The sequence below is a fragment of the Ovis aries genome, chromosome 4, assembly GCF_016772045.2.
Source record: "Ovis aries strain OAR_USU_Benz2616 breed Rambouillet chromosome 4, ARS-UI_Ramb_v3.0, whole genome shotgun sequence".
Lineage (NCBI taxonomy): Eukaryota > Metazoa > Chordata > Mammalia > Artiodactyla > Bovidae > Ovis > Ovis aries.
This window is the reverse complement of record NC_056057.1, coordinates 84,843,418-84,858,617: the sequence shown is the minus strand read 5'-3', so window position 1 is coordinate 84,858,617 and position 15,200 is coordinate 84,843,418. Positions and strand designations below refer to the sequence as shown.

Here is a 15,200-nt window from a genome sequence, read left to right as displayed (position 1 = left end):
TTCCACTCACCAGATATATCATCCTTCCTGCTTTCCCTGCTTAAATACTGTACATCCATTTAATCTCATTTAAATTGTTACTTCCTCATGAAAGCCTTGGTTGAGTGCCCAGTATAATAGGAACTTCAGAATATCAAATACATTTTGTTGTATGATATTTTACAATTGCTGCTTTAAACACCTATTTGCATGATTACTTTATTAATTCTGTCTCCTTGATTATACATATTAACTGACTCCTCAAGGCAGTCTTAGTTCACACTATAAAACTATTATGTAAATATATATTTAATAAATGAAGTGTGCAAATTCCCAAATAAATTGAATCATGAAGCCTTTATTTTCAAGTGAAATAGCTTGCAAGACTAGAGTTCTGACAAGTATACTTTGGGAAATATTGCAAAGAGTAATAAATTTTGAAGCTGAGTTCAGTTTCTTCATTGAGCGTATAGACCTGATATTCAGATAAGTTAAGTATCATGACCTAGTTCATGAAGACCTAGATATTGACTCATTCTAGGCTGAAATTAGAATAGGGATCTGTTGGTTCTTAATCTAGCTTTATTTCCACAATGATATAGAATTAAAAATAAACTTCTGTAACTTTTTGTATTTTTAAGTGCTAGAATTTTTCACATAATGTAACTGTTTTATGATTTAGGGAGAAAGTAGGTGAAGCCTCTGTGATGATTTTTTTTTAATTTAAGATAGTTTGAGGAAGTAGATATATTATAAAAGTATATATTATATGATAGAATCTTCATTTAGTTGTACATTCAGAAAGAAAAATCATTTTTGCAGGCATAAAAGAAACTGTTTTCCCCAACAGAAGCCTGACTTTCTGTCTTAATCATCACTGCTGCTTTATACAGAATAGAAAATCAATTCATTTTTCCTATTTTTACTTTTCAGCATGATGGATGAATCATGGCTAGTGGAGAATGCCATGAAATCTGTAGAAACAAAGTCAAAAAACACTCTTTAAACAAATTCCTGCATAGTCCAGGAGATTTTGTAGATGTAGTTAGAAGAAATTTCAGGTTTTTAAGTTAATTATATTATTAATTACAGTTTACTAAAGCCAGATTGTCATTAAATATAGAGGTTATCTTTAAGCTTATGGAAAATTGTTCAGTAGCTGTGTGAAAATCATTGGCCTTAAAATAGTACAGGATCATTCAATAGCTGTGCTATCCATTGTTTCCACTTGACTGTGCTGAACTGTTCTGAGTTCTGGAAACCAGCTGGACCTATTTTCATCAATATTATTTGACTTACACAAAATTCATTACGAATAGAAGAGCAGATGGGCTGCCTATAACATCCAGAGATATCTGATATTCTGGCTAGCTTTAAGTTCATTATGTGTAGTTTTTTTAGTTGAAAGGAGGAAAATAATGTTTTTCTAATCTATACACACACACAAATGTAGAGATATTTAAAAATATATGTTTACACATACATATTTATATATATCACATATGCATTGTAGTGGTATTATGCTGTAGTCACCACTTTCTCCTCAGTTTTTGCTATAATATTTATTTTCTCATGAATGTTGCAATTCAGGTTTACGTACTTTGAGTAAAGTACTTGTGAGAACCTCATTGCTGCTGCTGCTGGGGCTGCTGCTGCTAAGACGCTTCAGTCCTGTCCAACTCTGTGCAACCCCATAGACGGCAGCCCACCACCAGGCTCCCCTGTCCCTGGGATTCTCCAGGCAAGAACAATGGAGTGGGTTACCATTTCCTTCTCCAATGCATGAAAGTGAAAAGTGAAAGTGAAGTCACTTAGTCGTGTTCGACTCTTAGCGACCCCATGGACTGCAGCCTACCAGGCTCTTCTGTCCATGGGGTTTTCCAGGCAAGAATACTGGAGTGGGTTGCCATTGCCTTCTCCGAGAACCTCATTACTATAGCCCAAGGAATATAAATAGTAGACACAGACTGTAGTAAATGGTAATATTGCTAAATATTCACTGAGGACTTTTGGAGTATAATGGTTACCTTGAAGCTGGACCTTGAAAGTGAATTATGTATAATAAGACAATCAAAGACATTATTATTGCCACCAGATAATGAATACTTTTTTAAAAAAATTATGAAATTTATGGTGAAATAGAAATGGGTGAATAATATGCTGTATTACTAAAAATCATTCATATGAATTATAGAACTTTCTGAAGGAAGCAGATAACTATATTTTCTGCCCTCTGTCACTTCAGTTCAGTTGCTCAGTCATATCCAACTCTTTGCAACTCCATGAACTACAGTACACCAGGCCTCCCTGTCCATCACCAACTGGAGTCCACCCAAACCCATGTCCATTGTTTTGGTGATGACATCCAACCATCTCATCCTATTTCATGCCCTTCTCCTCCTGCCTTCAATCTTTCCCAGCATTAGGGTCTTTTCAAATGAGTCAGCTCTCCGCATCAGGGGGCCAAAGTATAGGAGTTTCAGCATCAACATCAGTCCCTCCAATGAACACCCAGGACTGATCTCCTTTAGGATGGACTGGTTGGATCTCCTTGCAGTCCAAGGACTCTCAAGAATCTTCTCCAACACCACAGTTCAAAAGCATCAATTCTTCAGCGCTCAGCTTTCTTTATAGTCCAACTCTCACATCCATGCATGACTCCTGGGGATAGACCTTTGTTGACAAAGTAATCTCTACTTTTTAATATGCTGTCTAGGATGGTCATAATTGTCCTTCCAAGGAACAAGTGTCTTTTAATTTCATGGCTGCAGTCGCCATCTGCAGTGATTTTGGAGCCTAGAAAAATAAAGTCAGCCACTGTTTCCCCACCTGTTTGCCATGAAGTGACTGGACCAGATACCATGATCTTAGTTTTCTGAATGTTGAACTTTAAGCCAACTTTTTCACTCTCTTCTTTCACTTTCATCAAGAGGCTTTTAGTTCTTCACTTGCTGCCATAAGGGTGGTGTCATCTGCATATCTGAGGTTATTGATATTTCTCCCGGCAATCTTGATTCCAGCTTGTGCTTCCTCCAGCCCAGCGTTTCTCATGATGTACTCTGCATAGAAGTTAAGTAAGCAGGGTGACAATATACAGCCTTGACATACTCCTTTTCCTATTTGGAACCAGTCTGTTGTTCCATGTCCAGTTCTAACTGTTGCTTCCTGACCTGTATACAGGTTTCTCGAGGGCAAGGCTGGTGGTCTGGTATTCCCATCTTTTCAGAATTTTCCACAGTTTATTGTGATCCACCCAGTCAACGGCTTTGCCTTGGTCAATAAACCAGAAATAGATATTTTCCTGGAACTCTCTTGCTTATTCGATGATCCAGCAGATGTTGGCAATTTGATCTCTGGTTCCTCTGCCTTTTCTAAAACCAGACTGAACATCTGGAAGTTCATGGTTCACATATTGCTGAAGCCTGGCTTGGAGAATTTTGAGCATTATTTTACTAGCGTGTGAGATGAGTGCAATTGTGTGGTAGTTTGAGCATTCTTTGGCATTACTTTGCTTTGGGATTGGAATGAAAACGGGCCTTTTCCAGTCCTATGGCCACTGCTGAGTTTTCCAAATTTGCTGGCATATTGAGTGCAGCACTTTCACAGTATCATCTTTTAAAGTTTGAAATAGCTCAACTGGAATTCCATCACCTCCACTAGCTTTGTTCAGAGTGATGCTTCCTAAGGCCCACCTGACCTCACATTCCAGGATGTCTGGCTCTAGGTGAGTGGGAGTGATCACATCTTCATGATCATCTGGGTTGTGAAGATGTTTTTTATCCAGCTTTTCTGTGTATTCTTGCCACCTCTTCTTAATACCTTCTGCTTATATTAGGTCTATACCATTTCTGTCCTTTATTGAGCCCATCTTTGCATGAAATGTTCCCTTGGTATCTCTAATTTTCTTGAAGAGATCTCTAGTCTTTCCCATTCTGTTGTTTTCCTCTATTTTTGCATTGATCGCTGAGGAAGGCTTTCTTATCTTTCCTTGCTATTCTTCGGAACTCTGCATTCAAATGGGTATATCTTTCCTGTTCTGGTTTGCTTTTTGCTTCTCTTTTTTTCACAGCTATTTGTAAAGCCTTCCCAGACAGCCATTTTGCTTTTGCATTTCCTTTTCCTGGGGATGATCTTGATCCCTGTCTCCTGTACAGTGTCACGAACCTCCGTCCATAGTTCATCAGGCACTGTGTCTATCAGATCTAGTCCCTTAAATCTGTTTCTCACTTCCACTGCATAGTCATAAGGGATTTGATTTAGGTCTGAATGATCTAGTGGTTTTCCCCACTTTTTTTCAATTTCAGTCTGAATTTGGCAATAAGGAGTTCATGACCTGAGGCACAGTAGCTCCTGGTCTTGTTTTTGCTGACTGTATAGAGCTTCTCCATCTTTGGCTGCAAAGATATAATCAATCTGAATTTGGTGTTGACCATCTGGTGATATACATGTAAGGAGTCTTCTCCTGTGTTGTTGGAAGAGGGTGTTCTCTATGACCAGTGCATTCTCTTGGCAGAATTCTGTTAGCCTTTGCCCTGCTTTATTCTGTACTCCAAGGCCAAATTTGCCTGTTATTCTAGATTTTTCTTGACTTCCTACTTTTGCATTCTAGTCTCCTATAATGAAAAGGACATCTTTTTTGGGTGTTAGTTGTAGCAGGTCTTAAATTCAGCTTCTTCAGCATTACTAGTTGAGGCAAAGGCTTGGATTACAATGATATTGAATGGCTTGCCCTGGAAATGAACAGAGATCATCATTCTCTTGTTTTGGTGAATGCATCCAAGTACTGAATTTTGGATTCTTTTGTTGACCATGATGGCTACTCCATTTCTTCTAAGGGATTCCTGCATGCAGTAGTAGATATAATGGTTATTTGAGTTAAGTTCACCCATTGCACTCCATCTTAGTTTGCTGATTCCTAGAATATTGACGTTCACTCTTGCCATCTCTTGTTTGACTGCTTCCAATTTGCCTTGATTCATGGACCTAACATTCCAGGTTCCTATGCAATATTGCTGTTTAAAGCATCGGATCTTGCTTCTATCACCAGTCCCATCCACAACTGGGTGTTGTTTTTGCTTTAGCTCCATCCCTTCATTCTTTCTGGAGTTATTTCTCCACTGATCTCCTGTAGCATATTGGGCACCTACTGACCTGGGTAGTTCATCTTTCAATGTCCTATCTTTTTGCCTTTTCATACTGTTCATGGGATTCTCGAGGCAAGAATACTGAAGTGGTTTGCCATTCCCTTCTCCAGTGGACCACATTCTGTCAGACTTTTCCACCATGACCCATCCATCTTTGGGTGGCCCTATATGGCATGGCTTAGTTTCATTGAGTTAGACAAGGCTGTGATCTGTGTGATCAGATTGGCTGGTTGTCTGTGATTGTGGTTTCAGTGTGTCTGCCCTCTGATGTCCTCTCAGTGCCTACCAGCTTCCTTGGGTTTTTCTTACCTTGGACGTGAAGTATCGCTTCACAGCAGCTCCAGCAAAGTGCAGCCAGTGCTCCTTACCTTGGATGTGGGGTACCTCCTCTAGGTCGTGCTCATGTGCCATCACAGCCTCTTTGGCCAGTGAGATTTCTCTCAGAAAATTTTAAAGTTTTTTTTTATGCCCTATTGCATAAAAAAGTTTTGCTTAGTTTGTAAAGAGGTATGAACAGTAATCCAGTAGCCTTTTTGATTTTTTTCCGCATTTTTTTTGTGATTTAAAGAGTAACTTACATTGAAATTGTGTAATAATGAAATGCTTCAAAGCATTGCTACTTACCTATGAATTTCAATAAGATTTCTCCCAGATGTAAAAAAAAAAAAAAAAAATCACTGTTTTAGCCTATATCGGTTTACTGGTAAATTCTCTCAAATATTTAAGAAAGATATTATACCAGTTCTTTACATTTTCTTCCAAAAGACAGAAGTGATTGGAATACTTCCTAACATATTCTGTGAAACCAACATTACCCTAATACTAAAACCAGACTAAGACATTAAAAGAAAGAAAACTACAGGCCAGTATTTATCATGAATATAGATGCAAATGTTTAAAAAAAAAATATTAGCAATCAAACCCAACAATGTATAAGTGAATTATACATCATGACCATAGGGCATTTATTACAGATATATACAAGGTTGTTATAGCTTTCAAAAATCAATTAAGGTAACCCATCACATCAGTTGGCTAAAAATGAAAAATCAAATAGCCATATCAATAGGCAGAAAAGGTATTTAATAAAATCACATACCCATTCATGACAAAATCTCTCAGGAAACTAGCAATAGAAAGGAACTTCCTCAGCTGATACAGAAATCTACAAAAAAACTAATACACCTCATGCTGAAAAAAATAAAAAATGAATTAACTGCATACTAAGTAGTGAGAATATGCCAGTACAATAGAGAAGTGATTGCTTCGAAGTATTCCAGCAGAGAATACTCCAATACAAGAGTGATAAAGCTCCAGTACTTTGGGCACCTGATATGAAGAATGAAGAGCTGACTCTTTGGGAAAGATTCTGATGCTGAAACAGATTGAAGGCAACAGGACAAGGGGGCAAGAGAGGATAAGATGATTAGATAGTATCACTAACTCAATGGACAATAATTTGAGCAACTCTGGGAAATGATGAAGGACAGAGGAGTCTGGCATGCTGCAGTTGATGCGATCACAAAGGCTTAGTGACTGAACAACAACAACAAATAGAAACCAAATAGTTTTATGTGATGATCAATAATCAGCAAATATATTCCCTTCTCATCACTCCTTTTCATCACCTTACTGCAAATCCTACCTAATCCAACAAGGCAAGAAAAGAAAGTAAGAGATAATAAATACTGGAAAAAAACAGAACTTTTTTTTTTTTTTTTAATGATTGTCCATACAGAAAATCCTGAGGTCAACGAAATACTTCTGAAACTAATAAATTATTACAGCAAAGTTGCAAGAATCAAAGTCAGTTGTTTTCCTATAAATCAACAAAAACAATTGAAATTTTAAATAAAAACCACAATATCAACTGCACAGCACCTCCTCTCAGTGGTTTTGTAATCATGTCATGGCTGTCTCCACCCTTGGTCAGCCCTACCTCTGCAGGTCCACCCTTGGCTCTCCCACCACACAGAGGAGCCAGCCCAAGAACCCACACTGGTGTGTCCCAGAGCAGGAACCACCCACCAGCTGCCACTGAATGCCCAGGTACAGGACCAGAGCAGGGTTCCAAGTCTGTGGAAGATATAACCTTGTTCCTGCCTGCCCATCCCACTCTCTGACCTCAGGTCAGTGTTTCAGCATCCGAGATACTGACTTTCGCTACTGAGGTGAGGGCTCCAAGGACTCCACTTCCTCTAGTTCTGTCCAGCTGAGTAAACCCAGGGTGTTGTTAAACCTGAGAGGAGTGAAGAGAGGGCAGTCAAGACTCCTGAAAAAGATCCCTCGGGGGCCTCAGACAGAGGAGTGAAACTGGAACCATCATGGAACATGAGTGAATTTTGACACAAACTAGGCTGCTGCATGGTAAAGAGACCCCAGTCACAGAAGAAGAGGAGATGGATTGACTGGACCATGACTGGGGAACCAATGAATTTTGCCCACCTGACTCACATCGGCTCTGGGGAGGGAGATGGACTTGCCATGACAGGTGCAGTTCAGGAGCAGATTAGATCCAAGGGAAACTAAAAGGCCATCGAGCAATTCTTGGGGCTTGTATCTCCAATAGGAATGGATATTCTGGGTCCAGGCTTCGCTCTGTCCAGCCCAGAAGAGATGCTACCCCCATCAGTATTCCTCTTAGAATCAGTGAACCCAGGATCCCTCTTTTCCTTGACACTCTCAGATCTGAGATAAGGGTTTTCTGGGAACTTGGAATGAGTTCCCTTCTCCTAAATGACAGTTTAGGTACCACATTTTTAAACTCTCAACCTGGAACTCCTTACATGTGGTGGTAGGTGACATGAAGAAAGCTGAAGTCACCTTTGCTGAGAAGCTTCCTTCCTCCCTGCCTTCTCTTTCCTCCTGGAGTGAACTGAAGCAGATGACAAGTCAGAGCAGGGAGGATAACCACTGGCTAGTCTGCTCTTTCTCTTTAGATCTCAGACTTTAAGCACCCAGTCCCTCAGTATGTCTGTTAATGCCAGGTTCTTTCTCTAACGAAGCCTTTAACCCTATGTTTCTATAGCATTGCTGGTTCCCTAAGATCTTTCCTTTTTTTTAATTTAAATTTTAATTTAAAATGAGTTCTGTTACTTACCCCTTCTTGCTACTACCTTTGTCCTTAACCCCGTCCCTGTCAGGAGCCTTATTGCATTCTATTGGATAAGAGTTAAGAGGAGAGTCTTAACCTAAAGACACTCCTTTTAAATCTAGGGAATCTGCCCTCTGCCAACATTCCTGCTGGCTTAGGTGAGAACAGGAAGAAGGATCTTGGAGAGGAACCCAGGAAACTAGGAGTTATGTCACAAGACTTACTGATAACTGAGGATGGGAGGCATGGTAAGATAAATAGGCTGAAAACAGTCATCCTTGAGTGAGCTTAAGGTCCTGACAAAATAGGAACTGGAAGATCTCAAGAGCAAGTTTTCTCAAACTGGGCAATTTTGACATTTGGGGCTGGATATTTCTTGGCAGTGAGGGACTGTCTTATGCTTTATAGGACATTTAGCAAGCATCCCTGGCCCGCCCTAGTTGTGACAACCAAAAATGTCCCCAGATGGGGCAAATGTCTCCTAAGGGGCAAAGTCACCCCCAGCTGAGAGCCACTGCTCTAGAGTTAAAATATTTTCCTCTTACTTAATTTCCATTTGTTCACCCTAAGCCTTAACCATGAATAAATGAGGGCCACTTGTAAAGTAGGCTTAACTCGGCTACACCTGATCTCCATACTCTATTCAGTGTGTGGCTTGTGTTTGTGTGGGTTCATGTCTCTGTGATGGATGTGTACTGCACTGCTCCATCCTTATGCTCTCTGGAGGAGGGGTTCCTGTGGTGTGGAGGCCTGAACAGTGTGTTATGGGATTGGGGAAGGGAGAGAGAGAAACAGAAGTGCTGCAGGTAGCCCACGGTATCCTCCCCAAATTTTAAGCTTTACTTCTGTGCCCTGGTTCGAGAACCAGACACAAATAAGACTCAGGGAGTTTTGTCTGAAGCCCACCTGGCTGAAGAGTCTGCTTTAGGAGGGAAAATAGTGGAGGCACAGGGTCTTTAGGGCACTTCCAGTTTTCTCAGGTGTTTTGTTCTGGCCCCTTCCTTGAAAGTTATTTAGGAGGGCAGGATGGGTGAGATGAGAAGGTGGAGGTCATGTTAGCTCAGTAACGGGAAGCATCCTAGTCACAACTTGTTAGTGTTTCCCTTCATATGAGTTGATTCTGCCCTGTTAATCTTTGTTCATGAAATTAATTTGCTAATACTCATTTTGACTCAAATGATATGCAATGTCTCTGTGAAAATATAATATTTATTTGGGACCTAAAATAATGAATAAGGAGAATATTCATCATAAAATAATGAGATAGCAGTGTATATAATTATTGTGAGTATGGTGTGTCTTTTCTGTTCTTGGGCTAGTTTTTGTTAAGCCTACTCCAGTGTCTAAAAACTTTAGAAATTTTTGAGAAAACCATGACATGTCTCCTTTTCATGACTGATGATATTCAGCTTTTCTCTCAATTTCTGAAAGTGAAGAATTGGATAAATGCCTAGTTTGTTAGCCTACATTTGACCAAAATGTTTGAAATTATTTCCTTCTTGATCATATTTTGAGACCTTTGCTTTATGAATTGAATGGTAATGGTTTTAGAGTTTATGGTCTTCATTTTAAACATCTGCACAGATGAATATATCTAAAATACTCTCATTATAGAGTTGGGAATTATGAAGTAAGGCCGATTGACAAGGATGACCTTTTCATTCAAATATTTGTGTAAGTTGTCACTTCTTTATAATAGCTGAGACTGCAGAACACATATGAGTCATTCAGATGTTTATTTCATGAGATGATTAGAGAAGATGCACCTGCATTGCTACAAGCATGACTTTTTAAGGAAACTAGCTTGTTTACACATCTAATATAAATTATGCAAGACATTCTTGGAACAATATTTTGGTGCAATAGCCAGTTTGACGTTAGCACTCATTGGCCATCTAAAGTAAAATATGCAATCTAGGGATGATTAATGATTTAATAGATAATACATATGTAGTAAGATATATCGTGAATAAGTTATATCCCCCAAAAGTGTAAACACAGTTCACAGAGAATGAGGGCATTTGAAAGAATTATTCCTTATGGAGAGACTAACCTGTAAAGGCTATGAGCATGGACTTCAGAGCCAAACTACTTGAACTGGAAGCAGATTTCTGTCATTTACTAGCTCTGTGACTATGGCAGATCATTTAACTTCTTTGTGCCTCAGTTTCGTCATTTGTGAAACAAAGAAAATGATGTCTTTCACCTACATTTAGAAGTTAAGTATGAAGGAATTCCTAGGTGGTCCAGTAGTTAAACATCCTTGCTTCCAATGTAGGAGTCATGAATTCAGTCGAGAGTTGGGAAACTGGGATACGGAATGGTGTGCAGCAGCCAAAATAATAGCAATAATGATAAGATTAATTATGGGGATTTAATGGGGCTTCCCAGGTGGCGCAGTGGTAAAGAATCTGCCTGCAAAGCAGGAGTTACAAAAGACGCAGTTGCCATCCGCCGGGTCAGGAAGATCCCCTGGAGGAGGAAATGGCAGTCCATTCCAGTATTCTTGCCTGGCAAATTCCATGGACAGAGGATCCTGGCAGGCTAAAGACCATGGAGTCCAAAGACTCAGCCACAATTGAGCAAGCAAGCCTGAGATGGGGATTAAATAGGGTAATACCTGTCTGGTATATAATAAGCAATCATGATGATGATGATGATGATGATGACAGTTGTTACTTAGGTCAGTTCACTGATGTATAAGGCACTTTATTCTTCAAAGTTAGATATGGGCCTGTTGCTCTAAAACACAACAAGCTCTACAAATAAAGTAAAACTTGATTGGGCTTCCCCAGTGGCTCAGCAGGGAAAGAATCTGCCTGCAGTGCAGGAGACACAGGAGACTCAGGTCCGATCCCTGGATCGGGAAGATCCACTGGAAGAGGGAATGGCACCCATTCTTCTATTCTTGCCTCGCAAGTTCCATGGGCAGAGGATCCTGGCAGTCTATAGTCCGAGGAGTCCCAAAGTGTTGGACACAATTGAGTGACTAAGCAGAAAAGGCAGAGCAACCAGAGATCAAATTGCCAACATCAGTTTGATCATAGAGAACACAAGGGAAATCCAGAAAAACATTTACTTCTGCATCATTGACTATGTGAAAGCCTTTGTGTGGATCACAACAAACTGAGGAAAATTCTTAAAAGGGTAGGAATACCTGCCCTGAGAAACATGTATAAAGGACAAGAAGCAACAGTTAGAACTGGACAACAATGGACTGGTTCAAAATTGAGAGAGGAGTATGCAAGGCTGTATATTGTCACCCTGCTCATTTAACATATATATGCAGAGTACATCATGGAAAATGCTAGGCCGGATGAATCACAAGCTGTGATCAAGATTGCCAGGAGAAAAGTCAACAACCTCAGATATAAAGGTGATGGCACCTTAATGGCAGAAGGCAAAGAGGAACTAAAAAGCCTCTTGATGAAGATGAAAGAAAAGAGTGATAAAGCTGGCTTTTAAAACTCAACAATCAAAAAACAAAGATCATGACATCTTGACCTATCACTTCATGGCAAATAGATGGGGAAAAAGTGGAAGCAGTGACAGATTTTAATTTCTTGGGCTATAAAATCACTGTGGATGGTAACTAAAGCCATGGAATTAAAAGACACTTGCTCCCTGGAAGGAAAGCTATGACAGACCTAGACAGCATATTAAAAAGCAGAGGCATTACTTTGCCAACAAAGTCCATCTAGTCAAGGCTATGGTTTTTCCAGTGGTCATGTACAGATGTGAGAGTTGGATGCTAAAAAAAGCTGAGCACCAAAGAATTGATGCTTTTGAACTGTGGTGTTGGAGAAGACTCTTGAGAATCCCTTAGACTGCAAGGAGATCAAACCAGTTCATCCTAAAGGAGATCAGTCCTGGGTGTTCTTTGGAAGGAATGATGCTAAAGCTGAAACTCCAATACGTGGACACCTCATGTGAAGAGTTGACTCATTGGAAAAGACTCTGATTGTGAGAGGGATTGAGGGCAGGAGGAGAAGGGGACGACAGAGGCTGAGATGGTTGGATGGCATCACTGACTCGATGGACATGAGGTTGAGTGAACTCCAGGAGTTGGTGATGGACAGGGAGGCCTGGCGTGCTGCAATTCATGGGGTCGCAAGGAGTTGGACATGACTGACTGACTGAACTGAACTGAATTGAAGAAAAATTTTAAAATAAATTCATCAAATCATCCTTCATTTTATTCAGTTCACAGAAGAGGATCATGAGTCTCCCAGCAGGTAAAGCATTGTACAATGCATTATTTTAAAAATATCAGTGAGCCAGCTAATTTTTCCTAAAACAAACCATGTAATCAAAATGAAGTTCATGATTCTGCACAGTGAAGAAAAGGAAATTACTTAGATAAGACTATATCACTGTGTGGGTAATAGTGGCAACCACATCAGTTTGGAATGAAAGACTTTACAGTAGTAAAACAAATTTAATGGGCCAGTTCACTCTGTGTCAATTACACTGTTAAAATTTACTATTGAAATACTGTAGGGGATTACCATCCATTCAGTTTATTTGCAGGTTCTGTCCTGTATATCAATAGAACATTTTTCCTCAGAAAAATGAAATAGCAGCAGCACAGTAAATCTGGAAACAACAAAAGCAGTTGCACTTTTTAAAGAAATGGAAAATGTGCCATATACATACACACATGATGTACATAACCCAAATTCAGACACTTTTAGCTTTTTTTGTTTCAGAACTTCACACCATATATAACACATTTTAAGCAGATAAAAAATAGAAATTATTTTTAATTAGCCCATTCAGATAGTATACTGAATTTAAGCAGTAATAGTCCGTAAACACATAACTTAGTAGTATCATAGAATTATACCCACACTATGAAATTTAATGAATCTCATCTACATATGGATTCAACACAAATGAAATTGATTAAATTAATTCTTAGCATCTTGCCTGGGAAATATTGATCTCTTTTATATAACAGAACTTTCATCAATGTTCTTTATCTTGATTTTTTTTCATTCTCAAGACTCTTTTAAAAGAATGACTTGAGAGTTACATTAGGCAAGTGGCAGAAGAAAAGGTACCTGACTTTTTCCTCCTGTGAGTGAAGTTCCAAATAAACAGTTACATATGGATTATTCCCTCCAAGAAAAATTTATAAAATAATTGAGAGCCTCCTATGTAACAGGTGACTGAGGAAATACCTATATTGAAACAGGTAGGAAAAGCTGAGATACAGTCATGACATTAACCACCCCTCCTGGCACAACACTTTACAATTGGGAGGAAATCCCCAACACCAAGCTCTCCCTGAGGAGCAGAGGGCTTGGACCACAGATCTAGCATCCCAACATTTATGGCTGTCATGCAACGGACTAGCTTACAAATCACTTAACTCTGAGAGCCCATGAGGCTGTGCATTCACAAGTCTCCTGGGGCCACATAAAACAGGCAGTTTTACACAGCAGTTTATCCAGCTCAGTGCAGAGAGAGTAGGCAAAATGCCAAGCTCCCAAGAGAGTTATCGAGTACACCATCAAGTTAAATAAGTAACTATAGAGTATATAAATTAATGTGAAGTAATGGTATTACTGACCCATTTCATTAAATTATACAGGTAAAACTTGAAGATTAAAATAAAATGCTCACATAGGTATAATTTTGTACTCAACAATAGGTTTCTTTAAAAGTTTAAAATCTAAAACTAATGTCTGCAATTTAGTGAAATTTTTGGTCGTGTTTGGCATTTCTAAATGCATTTCTTACATTTTTTCCAGATTTTTAGATGTTTTTCTTAATTCCATGTTCAGTGGACTAGACGTGTTTCATATTATTGGTATTATTAGAGAACTCTTATGTTTTGATTTTTATCACTTTGCACATGATTAGCTTTTTCATAATGGTCAAGATTACTTTATGCCTTATTGTTGAGAAATGGAACATGTTCATGAAATAGTACTATTATTTCTGTCAACTGTTTCTCACTTTTCATTAACATAGCATTACAAATGCTGAAGACTCAAATGCAAGTGAATCTATTTTGTGCGTATACCTATATGGCTTATTTTTTTCTTAGCCTTTAATTTTTAATGTTATAATATGAAGATAATGGGAAGGCAATGTGATAAATGAAAGAACAGATATTGATTATCTCTTAAATTCCAAGGGCATTAGTTTCTATACATTTTTACCTGTCATATAACAAGTGTTCTTCATTTTCCACATATTCCACTAGTGTCCAGTAAAAAGTATTATCTACTAGTATGTGTAGTTTAGATAGCAAATGTTCATGACTTAATTCTACATATTTGAAACCTCTGGAATAAACACTTTTGAAAGTATAGCCACAAGCATTTATAACCATGTAGAGAGGCATCTATGTAAACACCATTTTTGCTTTTGTAAATTTATGTTCAGTTAGTTGGATTCAGTCATCATCCATTAGAAGTGAACTCACTTATTTTTCTTTCTCATTTCTAATGTATGCTGTCTCTTGAAAATCTACATTTGTTTTTTATAGTCTAGTTGTTGGAGGTCTCTTCTTATGTGTGTTTGTATGACTGTAGTAAATATATTTTTATAACTTCTTTTTCCTATCTTACTACTTTTCTGCAATATTATATGTGCTTAGAATAATGAAAACTAGCAATACTGCTAAATGACACTAATAGGTACTATAAGAAATTTTGTGTTGCCTAGTTACCTATAGCTTCCCATGTGGCACAGTGGCAAAGAATCCACCTGCCAATGCAGGATACACAAGAGACACAGGTTCGGGGTGATCTTCTAGAGAAGGAAATGCCACCCCACCCCAGTATTCTTGCCTGGAAAATTCCATGGACAGAGGGGCCTGGTGGTCTGCAGTCCATGGAGTTGCAAAGAGTAGGATATGACTGAACATATTGCACGCAGGGCTACACACAGTTAGTCTGTACAGTCAAGAAACAGAAACTATATCAGTGAATTGAACACAGAAAATTTCATATGAATTGTTAACTAGAGAA

General features: G+C 38.8%; 1 protein-coding gene across 1 annotated transcript; it reads left to right on the top strand.

Moving 5' to 3' along the window:
- The first annotated feature begins 7,487 nt into the window (after positions 1 to 7,487).
- On the top strand, positions 7,488 to 7,652 carry LOC106990578 (CDC42 small effector protein 1-like). Its single transcript, XM_042248320.1, has one exon. It carries the CDS (start codon positions 7,488 to 7,490, stop codon positions 7,650 to 7,652), a length of 165 nt encoding a protein of 54 aa, XP_042104254.1.
- The last annotated feature ends 7,548 nt before the right edge of the window (positions 7,653 to 15,200 follow it).

Excerpts from the sequence above, each read along its gene's own strand:
- LOC106990578 (XM_042248320.1), top strand. The coding sequence starts at position 7,488 with ATGGTAAAGAGACCCCAGTCACAGAAGAAGAGGAGATGGATTGACTGG.